General features: G+C 37.0%; 1 protein-coding gene across 8 annotated transcripts in view; it reads left to right on the forward strand.

Moving 5' to 3' along the window:
- The window catches only part of EPHA7 (EPH receptor A7), a 164,285-nt gene that overhangs the window by 125,698 nt on the left and 22,044 nt on the right, over positions 1 to 16,543 (forward strand). For 3 of the 8 annotated variants that reach the window (XM_050893106.1, XM_050893101.1, XM_050893105.1), the window contains exons 8-12: positions 5,534 to 5,642; positions 6,334 to 6,389; positions 10,358 to 10,483; positions 14,739 to 14,924; positions 15,491 to 15,552. In XM_050893106.1, coding sequence (XP_050749063.1) covers positions 5,534 to 5,642; positions 6,334 to 6,389; positions 10,358 to 10,483; positions 14,739 to 14,924; positions 15,491 to 15,552 — 539 coding nt within the window. Of the gene's footprint in view, positions 1 to 5,523; positions 5,643 to 6,333; positions 6,394 to 8,298; positions 8,307 to 10,357; positions 10,484 to 14,738; positions 14,925 to 15,490; positions 15,553 to 16,543 lie in introns of all 8 variants that reach the window. The other 5 variants (XM_050893108.1, XM_050893102.1, XM_050893103.1 and 2 more) reach the window with 5 other exon arrangements.

The following is a 16,543-nucleotide window of genomic DNA, read 5'->3' on the forward strand; positions in this document are numbered from 1 at the left end:
TTTTTTTTCATTCTAATACACACCTCTCCCCTTACAAGAGAAGTGAGTAGTGGTGAGCTGAATAACTCTACTAGATTATTCTGTAACTGGGGAGAGGATGGAAGAGGAGATCTCAGCCCACAGAGGCTTCTCCAGGTCATTTTCTCCCTATTTGTTTTCTTGAAAAAACTCTTCATAGTTTTGTTTATGTGTGTGTCTTGTTTAAGCTGTATATCCATCCTTAGTGTGTTTTGAGTTCATTGGCTAGTTTCAACTTGGTTTAGTAAAGAAACACAGGTCTCAAAGATACTAGGTTTCTTTAAGGCTTGTGTAATAAGTTGTAAGCTGTGTAAAGAAAAACAACCTCTCAAAAACCCTCACAATGGAAAGTACGAAGCTGAAGTACAAGCTCGCTCAGTACAGTACACTGGAGAATCTGGCTGTGACATCTCAGCAGAGGGATAAAATTTTGGGAGAGCTTGCTCTTTCCTTGATGCTGAAACCAATCTTGTGCTCTTATTTGTCTAAAAATCACACTGATACCTTTTTTCCTCACCAATGTAGATATGTGCATGCATGCTTAGAGAAAATCTTCCACATTTCAGGTCTTCAGAAAGAAACTCTTCCATCACTGAGACCTGGCAGCCTGAGCCCATTCACGGAAACTGCCTGTGTCCTTAGCAGCTTCACCGCTCTGTCACAGACCCAAATTTGGTTACTCTGGTTTGGGTCATTTGCTTCAAGTTAACCTGCCTGACAGCAGGTCAGCCAGATTTGGAGCTGAGAATACATAGCCTACAGGTTCAAAGGGTATGGATGCCAACTCTGCTCTCTGCACTCTATGCAGCATATCTAAGGTGCAGACACACACTATTACATCTTACTAATTGCAGCCAGGTGTCGCCTGAACAATTTGTGGGTATTCTTAAAACACAGTAGTTACGTCTTGATTCCACCTTGGTTCCACACAGAATACGAAAACCATCAATAATGAATAATACCACATATCTAACAGACGTAATTGAAATAGTAATTATCATAATAGCAGCAATAAACTGTTATTACTGATAATATTAGCTCTGTATCTGATAGCATACTTTCCATTCATAGAGTTCTGCTTTAGAAAGAGTCAGTAGCAGAATCCCCATTTTGCAGAATGGGAACCTGAGGTGCAGCCAGAAGTAATTTATTTTGAGTGGATTTCTGGAAAACAAATTAAAAGTCTGTCATAATCTGTCATAAGTTTCTGCTAATTAGCTAATTTATTGTCCATAGTGGTTTAAAGTTAGTAGACCAAAATGTTTCCCCAACATTTACTTAATTGCCTGAGTATTTTTTATATACTGAATGTAAGCATACTGGTAGCCGCTAAGATTAGCAAAGATAATTTCGGAGGTAAACAGTCTTGACTGGAGTTTTGTCAACATATGGAAGATTAGGAAATCCTAGAATAAATGCATCACTGACCACCATCAAGTACCCTTTTTCTGACTCAGGTGATGAAAAACTGCATATAAACCAGAGACTTACTTGGCCAGTATGCACAGCAGATTTTTCTCTTGTCACAGGCCAGCTTTGCGTTTTGACATGCCATGTAAAATGTCCTGTGCTTTCATTAAAGAAAATTCTAAAAGTGGCATATTTTCCATTATCTTGAGAGGACGTTCTAGAATATAATTCCCATCAAGGATAAGCATCCACAATTTTCCATATACAGTTTTCAGAAATAATTAAAATGTTGGTAAAAAGATAGTAAATTGCATTAAATTCTTCTAGAATTATTTTACACGAAAATATTTGTTTCTCATATTTTATTTATAGTTTTATCAGAACTTGCAGGCTAATCAAATTAGTCTTTTGTTAACATTTTAAAGGAAGATCTTTATTCGATCATTTTTAGGAAATATAGCTCAAGTGAAGCACTGTACAGGTGAGCAGTAAACTAGTGTTATGCTACAATTTAGAGGCATTGGCTTCCCATTATTCCAGTACATTTCTGAATGCAGCTTTTAAATATGTCAAAGTATTTTAAGTATATATATAGTGAGAGTACATATATACATATATATACACATATATATATTTATGTAAGAATACATATAATGACCATCACAGTCAGCTAGTCATGTTGCCTACCTGAATTTCTCCTGGCACTTCAACTGGTTGGCACCTTTTGGTCGGTGCTGTTGATTAAGTAGGTTTTTGTATTCTGCTCTGGTTTCTGAATTGTGATAGAAAACACATGGCCACTTTTCAATATTTGAGGAACTATGTCCATTATATTAATATTATCTGATATGTAAAATATACATATTTCATACTGTATTTGCACATATCATACGTGTTGGGCATTGCATACATATTTATGTAAAAATTTCAAAATTATGAAGTAAAAATGCTTTATAAAGGCAGGATATTTCTATTCTATACTGTGTTTGCCACAGATCAAAGTACTTTAATCGTATTTTTTTGTTGGAATCATTGCTGGTTTTTAGAGACAGAAGTCCCTCAGGAACAAAATATAAATGCATAGAATATCACTTAAGTGGTAATTTTATCTTTTGATTCACTGAAATATTTAGAAGTTATGTTAAATGACTTTTAGCCAATGAATCTAAAGATGATCCTGTGCTTTTTGTAGTTGAAGGGAATTTTGCCACTTGTTACAGCTCTCACTCTAAAAGACTCAGCACAACCTGGCATGAAGAAGACTGCTTTTTCCTTTTGCCATGAATCAGTTTAAATCAAGCAAGGCTGAAGTAACATGCAGTGTAAAATTTATTCCTAATGTCTGAAATAACACTACTACAAATCTTTATAGAAGACATAAAGCATAATATTTAAGAAAGTAATATTTGGCCTACATGAATCCAATTTATCATTAAAGCTTTCATGGTGGACTTCATCAGGAATTCTTTTCTGCGCATCATACATTTCCAGTTGCTTGCATGAGAAAATGTCGCTGGAGGAGCAGCACAGCTTTTACAGCTGATCTCCTTTTCTAAATCCTCCAGGGTGTTCGGATATCCATTACCCATCCCTACAACCATGTATTTAAAAGGTGGTTTTAAATCCTTTAAATTAAGCATTGCCTCATTCGTTTGGATATGCAAATATCATAATGTCAGATTAGCTATCAGCTGTAGCTGATTGCCCAAGTAGCAGGTCCCTATCTCGTCCTCTGAGTCTGAGCACAGTTTAAGCAGAGGTAAGGGCAGACTTTCCTGTCCTGCTGGTGGTTCCTTGTCATCACCATTGTGGCAGCACCAGTGACAGGTAACCATGCCATGCACCCCCTGAAAGGATCATCGGCACCCCAAAATCATTCCTCTAAGAACACTCTAGCATCTTTATTTCTGCCAAACTGCAGTGATCATTCCAGAAGCTGCGTTCTGATTCACCCTTATACTTAACAGACTGAGTTCATCACACAGAAGAGAGAAGCAGCACAGAGTACCTGAACAGAGGCAGATGTCTTAGAATGCTGTCACTGAATTCATACCAGACCATGCCCACAATCAGACCTACCTTTTTTTTTTTTTTTTAAAAGATGTAAAAATACATCGTACATTGCATCCTACCTATCGTACCAGTTGGCCAGTTTACCATGTCCCCAGCATTTTCCGGAGCCCAAATAACATCCTCGGCTTGCTTCCAGAATGTGCCAGTACCCAAAATCTGTGAGGCAGTTACACAGAGCAACCCACTCACATATGTCAACCTCTATGCACTCAACTTGGCTGCTAGATTATGTGACAGGCTGGGCTGGGTATTTTTCCAAACTCTGTTAGATGGATGCAGCTTCGCACCCTGGCCGTTGTGACAGGATGCTGCCTTTTCTTGACTTCCAAGTGAGGTTTGCACTGAAGTTCAGAGAGAGAAGGGAACAATTTTAGGAAATGCTGTATTTTAAATAAATTTGACATTGTTTGGGATCATCTGCTTTGATGGCCTGGTGATGTTACAGGAACTGAGTCGTATTACTTATGCCCCTAGACTCTTGCACGAGGTAGTGACCACTGATTTCCTACACGTTCCACAAGTGGAATATATGCAGGCCTGCAGTAGCATCCAATTGACCTGGGTATCGCAGAAAGTTAGAGTTACTCAAAGATAAGCATTTGTTCTTTTCAGTTAAAGACCAATATGAATAATGAGATCTTCCTCATCTGCATTAGGTAGAACATAGAAAAATTACAAAGTTTCTTTAGGAAATAAAATTGAAGGAGGGGGGAATTTTCCCCCAGTGCAGATTGTTCTGTATCTGTGTAGTATAACAAGGGGTTTGTTATTTTGGGGGGGAAGCAGTTGGTACAGGTCAGTGTTAGTGACAAAATAAATTGTGTTGATTGGCTCACTTCTCTCAAGACAGAGCAAAGAAAAGACTGGTTTATTTGTTTCTATGGGAACCTCTGAAGTCTGCAACAGGAACCTGATTCTGTGGAATTCATAAAATCCTCGTGTAGACATTCCTGTTCAATTACCACTACCAGCAGTTAACCATATTAACGTACTATCTACAATTTAGTTAATCATCTGTCAGTTGGGTTTCCTTTTTTTTTTCTCTTTTATCTCTCTGCTGCTTCCACATGACTCACACTTTCACAGTCCCTTGCTCAGCATCACTGCCTGATGTCTCCTCCTTTATTCTGTCTCTTGGGCTAGATCCTCACTGTTACAAACCAGCATACCTCCATAGAGTTCAGTAGAGCTGTGCTCATTTAATGCGAGTGAGTACATGGCCACCCTCATTAGATGTCTGGCAAGCAATGTATTTAAAAAACCTTGAGGTTTCTTAGGCTAAGTATTTACATCCTCGGTTTACATTAATGTGACATGCATACATTTGCATATATTAATAGCATTGGCATATCTGAATAAAAAGAGCGATAATGTGTGGATATTTTAGCATGTAAATTCTCTGAAGCATGGAGAATTCCATTTTGAGTATGTAGAAGCACCTTCTCCTTGCTAACAGAAACAAATGATAATAATAGCAATTTGCAATGATTAATAGCAGTAAGAGACAGAAATATACTCACTAGGAAATCTCTGTTAATAGATAGTGTTTCATCTCAAACATTCCTCTTATAGTTAAGACACTATTTCCTTAGGTACCATCAAAGTCATATCAACCAGTTTCAGAGGGGAGGCTAGAAGCAGAGCTCTTCAGGGATTATTCTCCTACTGTGCCCTCTTGCAGGGATATCGAGGTCTTCCCTTTTAGGAAGGAGTCAACCACTGAGCAAAACAGAAGACAGCACAGCAGTAGGAGGGAGTGGAAGTGGCTGGTGCTGGCTTTCAGCTAATGGCTGTACCACTTTGGCCAAGTCAATTCCATCATAGCTCCTTTTTATTCCCTGTAGACGATCATTAACTCATCCAGCATTTGGATGAATTTCCAGTGGAGGCCCTTATTTAGACTAACTTTATCAATGTAATAGTTTCAGGCAAAGGTAAACAGTCTGCAATTCATGATGGTCAACTTAATTTTTTGCAGTTCCTTCATAGGAAATAATTTTAAACTAATCTCTGCTCTGTGCTCTGTTTGTAGCCACGGCTGTTTCCAGTGAACAGAATCCTGTTATTATCATAGCTGTGGTTGCTGTGGCAGGAACCATCATTTTGGTCTTCATGGTGTTTGGATTCATCATCGGGCGAAGGTATTGCATCTTGCATAGGCGTAAGCACATCTGACCCCACTCTTGTGAACTCTTGAGACAGTCTAATCTGGGATAGTAATTTGCAAAACTGAAATGGAATTCATTTTTAGTAAGGACAATTTTCATTTAAATCCCATTATGAATTATACAGTTCGTCCTCTTACTTTGGCAAACACACTTAAATCAAGATGTTCCTTTTGTCCTATGTAAATGTGCTGTAAAAGGAACCCCTAGCAGGTTCTTTACCTGTACTCCTCAAAGTCCCTCTTTCTGTTCAGTTTTCTCACGTGGAGAAGTCTGACACTTTATCTGATCAGCCTTTAAATGACTTTACATTCAAGAAAAAGAGGCACAGCAGTAAGTTTAAGAATACCCTCATGTAAAACAGTGTTCTGCTTTCAAGTTCTTTAATCCTCTGTTTTATCCGTAGAAGCTTTTCACCAGAACTAGAATTTTCTCTTTAGGACCTGTCCCAACTGGTATTTGATACAAAAGCCTTTTGATTGCAACTGTTCATGATGTATTTAAAACTCTGCTGTCAAGAGAATTATAGCTGAAACTTTCAAAAGGCCTACAGGAGTTAGGTGCTCAGTGCCTGAAAATCCCAGCCTACAGAACTGATGTCATCAGGACTTTAGATGTGAGGAAGTAAATCATTATTTACCAGTCAAACTGGTGTCTTTCTTTTCAGGCATTGTGGCTATAGCAAAGCTGATCAAGAAGGGGATGAAGAACTTTACTTTCATTGTAAGTGTTTTGCTTTTTTTCTCCCCTTTCAAAAATTCCCAACTGCAATAGTGTAGACAATACTAAAACAACACTCCATGAAAGACAAACCCATAAGAAATTCAGAAATGCTGTATAAATAGCAAGTGGGAAGTTAAACACTGTAAAAATGTGACCTACACAAAAAGAATGCAGATTAAAGTCAGCATTGCTCACACAGATGATTTTATTTTTATACATGTATACGATATACTGTTGTTTTCATTCTGCCTTTTTTTTTTTTCTTTTGGTTGCTTTGAATACATGTTTCACACCATCCTAACGATCCCTCTGAGGTGCAGTATTTGAGAGACCTTTGGCTAAGTGACTATATGATCTTTACCTCAGTCAAACTTCAGATTAAGAAAGTGTGGGTCACTGCATCACCCTAACAATGAAGCTGTTCTGCTCAGAAGCTGTTTTCTGCTACTGTGAATACTGTAGCATCAATATTTACCAAACATAATGTCCTTAAAAATAGATTATTTAATATGAAAAGAAAGGTCAGCTACTTCATTACTGTTCTCTGTTCTAGAATCACTTGCCTAGCGAAGAATAGCACCTAAAGCCTCTCATTAAAATTGCAGCTACCATCTGAACTTATGCTAGAACCCTGGGAAATTTAAATAAAATACATCTTTCTTGGGTTAATGACAACTGAAAATTTCAGGGGAGAGGAAGGCTTATGCAATAATAGTTTCAGTTTTATCAAAATATTCTTTAAAAAGCTTTCTTATTTTAGCCCTTTCTCATTTCAGTTGTAATATCATTTTGACATGAGAAATTAAAAATGTTTTAATTTCTTTTAGAATCAGTCATTAGATCAGGAAGTATGGTAAAACTAAGTTTTAGTGACGCTCAAAAATGATTTTGAGCATCCAAAATTTCAAAATCACATAATAGAATTAAACTGAATATAAGTTCTGACAGAGAACAATGCTTGGGTTTCCAGTCTTCTCCCATACCTGATAACTCTCGTATCAGTAGAACTTGCCATTTTGTCATGCTGTGCTGTATGTAGCCTTTGTTGTCTACCAACAATTGCAGCTGTAGCTTAAATCCATCATTTTTTTTTTTTTATGAAAGCTATGTGGTTAATCTTATTTTACATATGTTAAAATCATGAGCTATTATGAGAATGTAATGTCACATGGAGAATGAAGTAGCCACTAGTCACAAATTTGTAGCATCTTCTCAATGCATGCCTCTTTAAATGGGTAGTTCTAGCCAAAGCTCCACTCAAAATCAGATCAAGGTTTCTGTTTCACCTTTCTGCCCCAAAAAAATCAGATCAGCTGGAATTTGTTCATGCTCCCTGAGTTTGGGTGTGTTGCTACCTAAATCATTTTGTTTAAATGCAGTCAGTATTAAACTGAGTAGTGACATCATTGCATCTTTAGTCAATCAATTCATAATCTGCGCAAGAAAGGTGGAAAATAATAATGGGAGAGGAATTATTTATCATGCACTTTGCAGTGCAGCTGATTTTAAAGAATTCATAAAAAATCTGATGTTACTTAAATGTTACTATTCTGGGAGTGATGGATTTGAAATTTGCCTCTCATAGATGCATTATAAGCTTTTCATGTCTTCAGAAGAGCTACTGCTTTCGCTTTTAAAATCCTCATTATGTCCTTGAAGGAAAAGATCAACTACATATTCTTGTATGTCAGTATATAAACAAAAGGAATATACTAGCTAAATAATTCCTTTCTTCATCTCCATTATCAGTGGCATTTTTTGTTTCAGTGAAAGTGTAAACGAATAAATATGAAAGCTGCTACTTAGTGATTAATAGTTGATCCAGAAATGATGAGACTTTGTAAGTGTTCATTTCCCTCATTTACTTTCAAGAAATTTGGTTAGCTAGCAAATCAGTCAGAAAAGTTAGCACACACAGTCTTTTTAAAATCATAGCACCACATATGAGTCACTTTTTGCCAAGCTAGTTTTTCATCGTCTGTTGATTGAAGGTTTAGTGTTTAATTTTATTTGGTAACCATGTACAGAATGAGAAGGAGAACCAATGCTGTGGTCACCAGCTTGGTCACAGAGCTGTGAACACCAGTTTGGTGTCCTTTTGCTCCATAACATCCTTCTGTACTGAGGTACCAGATTGGATTTTCAAAAATGTAATTTACAACAAACACTTACTTAACACAAAAACTTACAAGTAACTTTTTTTTAAAGCAGGTTTTAAAGCACTGTATTTAATAGAATATCATATATTTCGTTTCAGTCCCCCTCAACTCTCTGTGACCTTAAGTGCTACACTTGAAGATACAAGTACAATGGAGGATTTTAGTTAAGCAATTCAGATTTATATTTGGTTTCCTCCTACCATTTTCTTCTAACAATGTCTTCAAATCCAGGCCAGCATTATTTCACGTTGGTATGCCAGGATAGCCTTGGCCTGTCAAAATGTTTTATGACAGCTTGAATAAAGAACCATCAGAGGCCCACTTGAGATTCGCAAGGTTACCTCCAATCCAGGCCCCTTATCACAAACACAAGAGGATGGCTCCTTCTCCATCTCCCTGCCTGAAAGCACTATTATGGGATGTTAACCTATTGCTTTCTTCTCATTTTTTCTAGTCATTTTTGGTTTTAAGAAATAAATATTTATAATTTTAAAAATTTGTAGCATTATCAATACAATTGGAGGAACATCTATTTAAATACATAATATGGCAGATAACGTCTGGGCAACATTTCAAATAATTTCTCTGGATGTAAATTCATTAGATTACTCAAACAATTTCTCTAGCTTTTTCCTTCTTATGAGTGTTTAGGGGTTTTTTTTGGTCAGTAATACCATCTGAAACATAAATACATATGATTACTAAGCTATTTTTCAATATCTTTTCAAATTTAAAATATTTTATGTTCAATTAAAAGGTTACAAAGCCACCATAAATTATTTATGTTTTGTTTTGACTTTTGATCCTATTCCTGTATATCAGTATATCGATTAGCAGAGGATTATTCTTACATTTTCATATTGAATTTTAATTCACTGATTTAATTAAAGCTCAGGACTGTAATCTTTTTGAGCCAAATTTATTTAATAAAAATTGCTTGGTTAATAGATTTAAAGGGTTGTTCTACTTTCACCAGAAGTTGCTACTTTCACCAGAAGGGTAAAAAATAATTTTCCTGAATCAGCATCAAACTAAGGGAAAAAAATACGTGCTCGCCAGAGTGTTACACTGCCTGAGTTGCACTAAGTGCTATACTGGAGAAAGAGGGAGCAAAAACCAAGTTGCTGCATATTATTCACTTAGGTGCTTGAGAGAGGGAATAATTGTGCTACAGAGCCCGCTTTCCCTTCCTATGCCTTCACAAGTTGACTACAAGTGTTTCTCATGTTCATATTCTAGTGCAAGAAACATACCTAAGGATATAAATTCTAAGTGCTGCGAATAGTTTAGCTTGGCTATTGCCACAGTCTGTAAATAACATTTTATTCAATAATCTAAGCAAATCCAAGTAGGTGGAGGAGCCTTTCAAATCCCACTAGAAGACAGACATAAGATAAAGAAATGCTGTTTATACAACCTGGGAGAAGAGAATAAGCTGTCGTTACACAGAAAAGAAAGTTTCACCTCCTCTGCTGCTCTTATACCCCTTCCCCTGCTTTATTTTTGCTCCCGTTCAACCCTTGCATTTTATTCCATTGAGCGCTATTTAATATTTATTACTCCTTTCACTTCAAGGTGGAAATGCAAATGCTAATGTTAGTCATTTTTAGAGATGGGATTGTGTACTTGTGTCAGCATGCTTGCAGATGATGCCTAAAACTAAAGTTGCCTCTCAGAGTGGCTCTGACTCAGGCAGTGTGGAAGCAGGTTCACTCTTCCAAGGAGCACTCTGCATAATGAAATTCCTGGGCTGACTGCACAATAAGTGCCTTTGCTTCATCACAGTCATGCTTTCTTACATCATTACAGTTAAATTTCCAGGCACCAAAACCTACATTGACCCTGAAACCTACGAGGACCCAAATAGAGCTGTCCATCAATTCGCCAAGGAGCTAGATGCCTCTTGTATTAAAATTGAGCGTGTGATTGGTGCAGGTAAGGCTGCCGTGGCTTCCTGATTCAACTGTTCCATTTAGCTGGGATCGAAACTCATACATCATAATGACAGGCAAATAATTATACCTCAAGTATAGAAGAACTTTTTGCGTTTACCAGAGTGGTTAAAAGCAATGAAGCTGCACTCGCTTCTAAAATGTAAAAACAAACGGGGAAAAAAACCAACAACAAAAAAATAAGTAAGTAAATGAAGAATCTTGCTTGACATTGAAAGCTTGTGGGTTTCCAATTCTGTATCTGCTGTTAAAAATGTAATTGGGGGGAGGCGGGCAGTTTTGCTGCCTATTATTTACTGTCAGAGTAAAGGCATTAGGCATGAGTGCAAATTCTGCTCACTTTCCTTTTGCAAGAGGGCTTTTTGACCTCTGAATTTTTGTTCATGTGAGTAAGGAAAACTGGCTGCAGCACAAAATCTTAAATAGAGACTAGGAAGGTCTTGTTTCTGTATAACAAAATCTTCCCTAAGGCTGTTTTTTGTTCTACCATTTTTCTTTTTGATATTTTATGAATACAAAAAGTTATTGTTTAACTTCTCATGACTGATTGTAATTGCACCAGCATTACATTGCTTTTCTTCCTCTTGAACTGTCTACCACCTACTTAAGCCATGGTGTTCATGCTCTAAAAAGGCAGTTTCATTTGTTTGCATTAATAAGATGTGTGACATTTTTATTGCACTACTCCATGTAGTGAAATTAAGTTTCCATGGGTAAGAAAAGTATCAAATACTTTGGATTCCTGGAGGAAATGTTCTTTTGCTTTCCTATTGTTTTATAAAAGTATTAGTAGAATACTTTGAAAATCACCCCGTAGTTTGGCATGCACTGTAAATTACATACTGTGGTATTATTTAAAAAGAGAAGAGGAAATATCTCTAAAATAAGCTGGTTTACCTGTAAAAAAATCTTTACACTTTGAATTCACAATGCCTCTTTAAAGTAACCTCACTCATGTTGAATCATGTCTTAATCAAGGAGTAGTACTGTTGAAATTACCAACACTGCTTGAGCAAATTATTCCTTCAGATGAGTAAGAGCGTAAGAATCCAGCCCTTGCTAACTAGTAATTTTTGTGATGCTAGAATGGCAACATCTCTTCTAATAAATACACAATATACAAGATTTAAATTCAAGATTAGCATAGAAAAATTACTGAGCTTTATCTTTTGCTTTGAGTTAAAATACTATCAGCATAGCAACAGTTCAGAGCACAAAGATATTCAGTTGGACTTTGGTGATGCCTTTTGAGCAAAATGCTGAGAACACTTCAGTTGCAAATACAGTTTAAAACATATTTTCACTGTTATGACAGAGTAATTCCAGAATGTTAATTTTGTTGACTGCAGATGAATTTATTCTTGATTTTAATGAGTATAACTGATAGCAAAAAAACTAACGTGTGTCAGTAGTCATTCTGAAGAAAGTTAATTAGAAGTGCTATGGTGAAAGCATATTGTGTATGGGGTTTAGCTATGGCATTAACCTGTTCATGTAGATAGCAAATAGGAGTGAAATGAAATGCAGTCCAGGAACAACAGAATGTTAAAGACCCAAAGAAGCAGCTGAAACTCATACATCAAAGAAGCACATAGAATTTCTACTAGGGACAGCACCAGAAAAGCCACTTAGCAGTCTCAATATGCATCAGCAATGCTGGCCACGTCAGCTATTGAGCAGTGCCATGTCTCCCTCAGACAAACAGGGTGCGAGTATGCTTGTGCTCAATTTGCATGAGGGATATGTGCTTTCCTTGCCAATGTTTTCATTACCATCCCGCTGCGGCCACCTGTCAGATACAGAATATGGCGTCCACTATGTTGAGTCCTTATTCATACCACACATCCCTTTTTTTTGCCTCTTCCTTGTTGACATGCTGAGCTAGTGGCTGTGTGGCTGTGCAGTATTCCCACTCTTGTTGTCATATTTTCTGGATCATTTTTGGGCATCATTTCAGCTGAATATACTATTTTCTTGGGAATAAAAGTAGTTTGTTGGCTAGCATCCGGGCCTGAAATGCATAACATACAAGTTCAAGTTTCTGGTTTGCCTGAGTGTGAGTGATGTACTTTTGGAAATCAATCAAAATCAGATTACAGAGAGCTGGAAAGGAGTTAAGCCTTAGTGTCTCCCATGCCAAGTATCCTAATTACCTGGCTCTGAAGTATCACATACACACACACACACTTATACTCATGTCTTGTTTTCAGCATGGAACAAAAACAATTTTGGAAGGTACTGCTAGAGATAGTTGTTATCCTTTAGTAAGTTCTTGTGGCTAGGAGCTGTGAGTGAGGTGAGTGGTAAATTTATTAATAGTCATCCGTATTGCTAATGAAGTGCAGGAGGGAGGTTAAGGCGCCAAGCTAAGGGCGTGAGCAGTTAGTTGTTATGGATGTAACAGCTATGCCTCATGGTATTCGTAGCTATGACAGATATTCAGACCACGACTCCAGTGCCCAAGGATGGTTGAGGCTGATGCCTCACCTGTGCACGCAGGAACGGTTGTACTCTGTCTGGCCAATTAGCTCAGGTACAGCATGGTGTTAACACAGGTATATGGAGTTGAGTGGAGCTAACTTTAATTCTGCTAGTGTAGAATGGGAGGGAGAGGAATTAGATTCTGTATACAGTCATCTCCTATGAGATTCATAAAACGAGCCGTGCTGAGTGGAGATTTGCCCAAACAAGTTGATTGGAAGTATTAAGATCTGGTCAAAGTTCTACCCTTCTGGCTGGAGAACTGTGAAGCTGAGGCCCAGGTACTGCTTTTTTCCTTCTCTAAGCTCTGCTGTTGGGGGTGACAGGAGAACAGTAGTAATGGAATGGTGACGGTGTCCTAAACAAGATTTCTCAGAATTCATCCATTAGGACACTTCAACATCTACCTCTTCAGGCATTCAGCCCTTATTTCCAAGCATACCTCTCTCCACTGCCAGCCAGACACCTTGCCAGTGTGTATGTGCACTTAAGTCCTGATACCACCAGGTTTCTCAGGACTTCAGTCTATGTCCCAAGGGGATTCTCTAATCAAACTCTCTGTGTTAGTCTTTGCTAATTCAATCATTTTTTTCAGCACTCACCCTAAAACATGTCTTGGATGTAGGTGTGTCTGCATACTTGTGTATACTCAATAGCTTGATGTTAAGGCACTCCACAGGTATGCAGGAGATAAATTTCAGACTTGATTTGATTTGGAGGAGGGACTTGGATCTATATCTCCCATATTCCAGATAAATTTGCAAAGTATCAGATTATTAAATATTTTTGCTATGAATCTGTCTCTTTTTAAAGAGATGTTCCCCTTTATTCAGTATAAGATATGTTACTACCCTTTTCTCCTATATATCCCAAGAGATTTTTCTTCCTGGCTACAGAACAGGGGGTCTCTCTTTCTCTCTCTGCTGACATGGCTGTGAGGTAAGGGACAATCCTTAAGTCTTTCACAATCCAAATAATAATGAGGTAGATGTATTACCATTCAGCTCCATATCTTGCAGGCTTCCATCCTCTTTCCTGACCAATGGAGTCCAATTACTTCTCTCCCAAATTATGGTTGTTGAGGCTTTTTTTTTGGTATTCTTACTGGCTGTTTGGCCATTTTTTTCACATGCTTCTTCAAGTTCCAATTGTCTGTTAGTTTAGAAACTTTTACAAACTCCCAGCATTTGCTTGTGTTTGTTTAATGTAACAAAATTATTATAAGTCACACCTTTCATTTCATAATCTGCAAAGTAAATTATCCTGCTTGAAGGTAATAATGTAGTGCTTCATTTAACACCATAATGATATTAAATTAAAAGCAGCTCTGAAAGAGCTGCCTTTTGAAAGAAAAAAAACATCGGATCTAAAGATAGCAAGGAAACCATGTAGAACAGAATGACATTTTCACTTAGAAATAGTATTACTGTTTCTATAATAGTATTTTCTTATGAAAGCCCCTTCATTTTTATTTTCTATTTTTGAAAAAATGTGACAAATTACTAACAAGTCTTTTAAAAGATTCAAGTAACAGTTCTGTAGATTGGCTCAACGTGAAGTGTTTACTCTGTAAGGTACTTAGTCAGCAATTCATTTAAAGCACATGCCTGTCTTTGTGTTCCTAAGTAATCCATTTCAAATATGAACATTCACATGTTCAGTTTAAACACACAGTTAGGCAACTAGTTGAATCAAGGCCTAAAAAGTATATTGATATTATAGTCGGAGTAATTCAGCATTGATCTACTTCATTGTAGGAGAGTTTGGTGAAGTGTGCAGTGGACGTCTAAAGCTTCCTGGCAAGAGAGATGTTGCAGTAGCCATAAAAACTCTGAAAGTTGGCTACACTGAAAAGCAAAGAAGAGATTTCCTGTGTGAAGCAAGCATCATGGGACAGTTTGACCACCCCAACGTTGTTCACTTAGAAGGGGTCGTTACCAGAGGTAAGCAGCGGCTCGATCTGTCAGTCAGATAACAACATAATGGCAGAAATTACTTTAGCTTATTCATGGTCAAAGATTCAAATTATAAACAGGCTGCATACTCCTAATGGATTTTCTCCTGATGCGTAACTAACTAAAACAATACTTACTTTATGCTACAACCTGAGGAAAAAAATTAAGATGCACGCATGATTAAAAGATGAAGTACTTTGAAATGTATTATTTTTCTAGTTTCATTTAGCCTCAAAGACCATGCAGAGAGATAAGGTTTCTTACGTCCTTTCATATTATCTGAAGTGTCATTATTCCAGAGTCCTGTTCACACAGCAGGAGTTAGGAGAACACACTGACATTTTGATTTGTATGGTTTAATTTTGTGAATCATGACCACGTTCCATGCAGACATTTAAGAACTTATTAGAGCTCAGTAACAGTGCTGGAGGCCTCAGAAATGTTCGTTGTCTCAGTGATTCAGTCCTTCAAAGGAATAACATGTGTTTTATCAAAAAAAGGCACTCCATTTGTGTTACAGTTTCTCAAACATAATCTGTCTTTTTTTCTTTCAGGGAAACCAGTCATGATTGTAATAGAATACATGGAGAATGGGGCCTTAGATGCATTTCTTAGGGTGAGTACCAAAATGAAAACATATAAAACTGTATTTTAAGTTACATATATATTATATTATATATTGTCACTTTTAAAAATATGGTTTTATATATGTGCATATCTATGTATACATGCATGAAATTCATATAATTAAAATGGTTTTCAGGCTGAAATGGAGCTTGACAAATACTAGCAGTTCTTTACATTATTTCAGCAAAACCAGATCAGAAATGAGAGGATCAGACAGGATCACATGGGAACATTCTAGGAATTTAAGTGATTTAATGTGGCATAGACATAGTGGGTTTTATTATTGCCACCAGCTGAAGTTAAAACCACAGATACTTGAAGCCCAATCTTCTGCCTTTTGGGAGCAGAATTTTATTGTGTCAGCATGGTGGAAATCAGCATACAAGAATCCCTAAATGAACTATGGTTGTGTTTAAGAGAAGAACAAAGGAAAAAGAAATGCAAGTTCACAACAATTTAGCATTTTTTGAGTGTATGTTCTGAACTGGCCAGTTCTGACTCCTTACCAGGTGTACAAGACAGATGATGTATAAATACTCTATAGAGAACAGAAGGATTATGTTTGTTTCATAAACTCCCCGCTATAAATAAAATTATCAGTAGCTAGGATTCCAAAAGGAGATAGTTCTTATTTTCTTGATACAAGTAATTATGCTGAGAGATGAAGAACATAGAGGCAAACTATAAAGAGCTGTGCATCAGGTAACGTCTCTTAGAAGAGACTTTCCATGACTTAGCCAGAAATTTATAGTGATTAGCAAGTTTTGTTACTTCTAGTACATTAACTACTCACACATTTCTTAACTGGATGTACTGCTTTATCTCTGAAGAATATAAAACTTGTGTTTGAAGTGAGTCTCTTTGCCCCAGGATGAATTGCCACAGAAGTAGTAAATAAGTAGAAAGCTAAAGTTGTAAAACTAATTCTTATTTCTCTTCTCAGCTATACTAACAAGAATTGCTGCTCCTTTCTTCCCTCC

Source organism: Gymnogyps californianus, chromosome 3 (assembly GCF_018139145.2).
Source record: "Gymnogyps californianus isolate 813 chromosome 3, ASM1813914v2, whole genome shotgun sequence".
NCBI classification, from domain to species: Eukaryota; Metazoa; Chordata; class Aves; order Accipitriformes; family Cathartidae; genus Gymnogyps; species Gymnogyps californianus.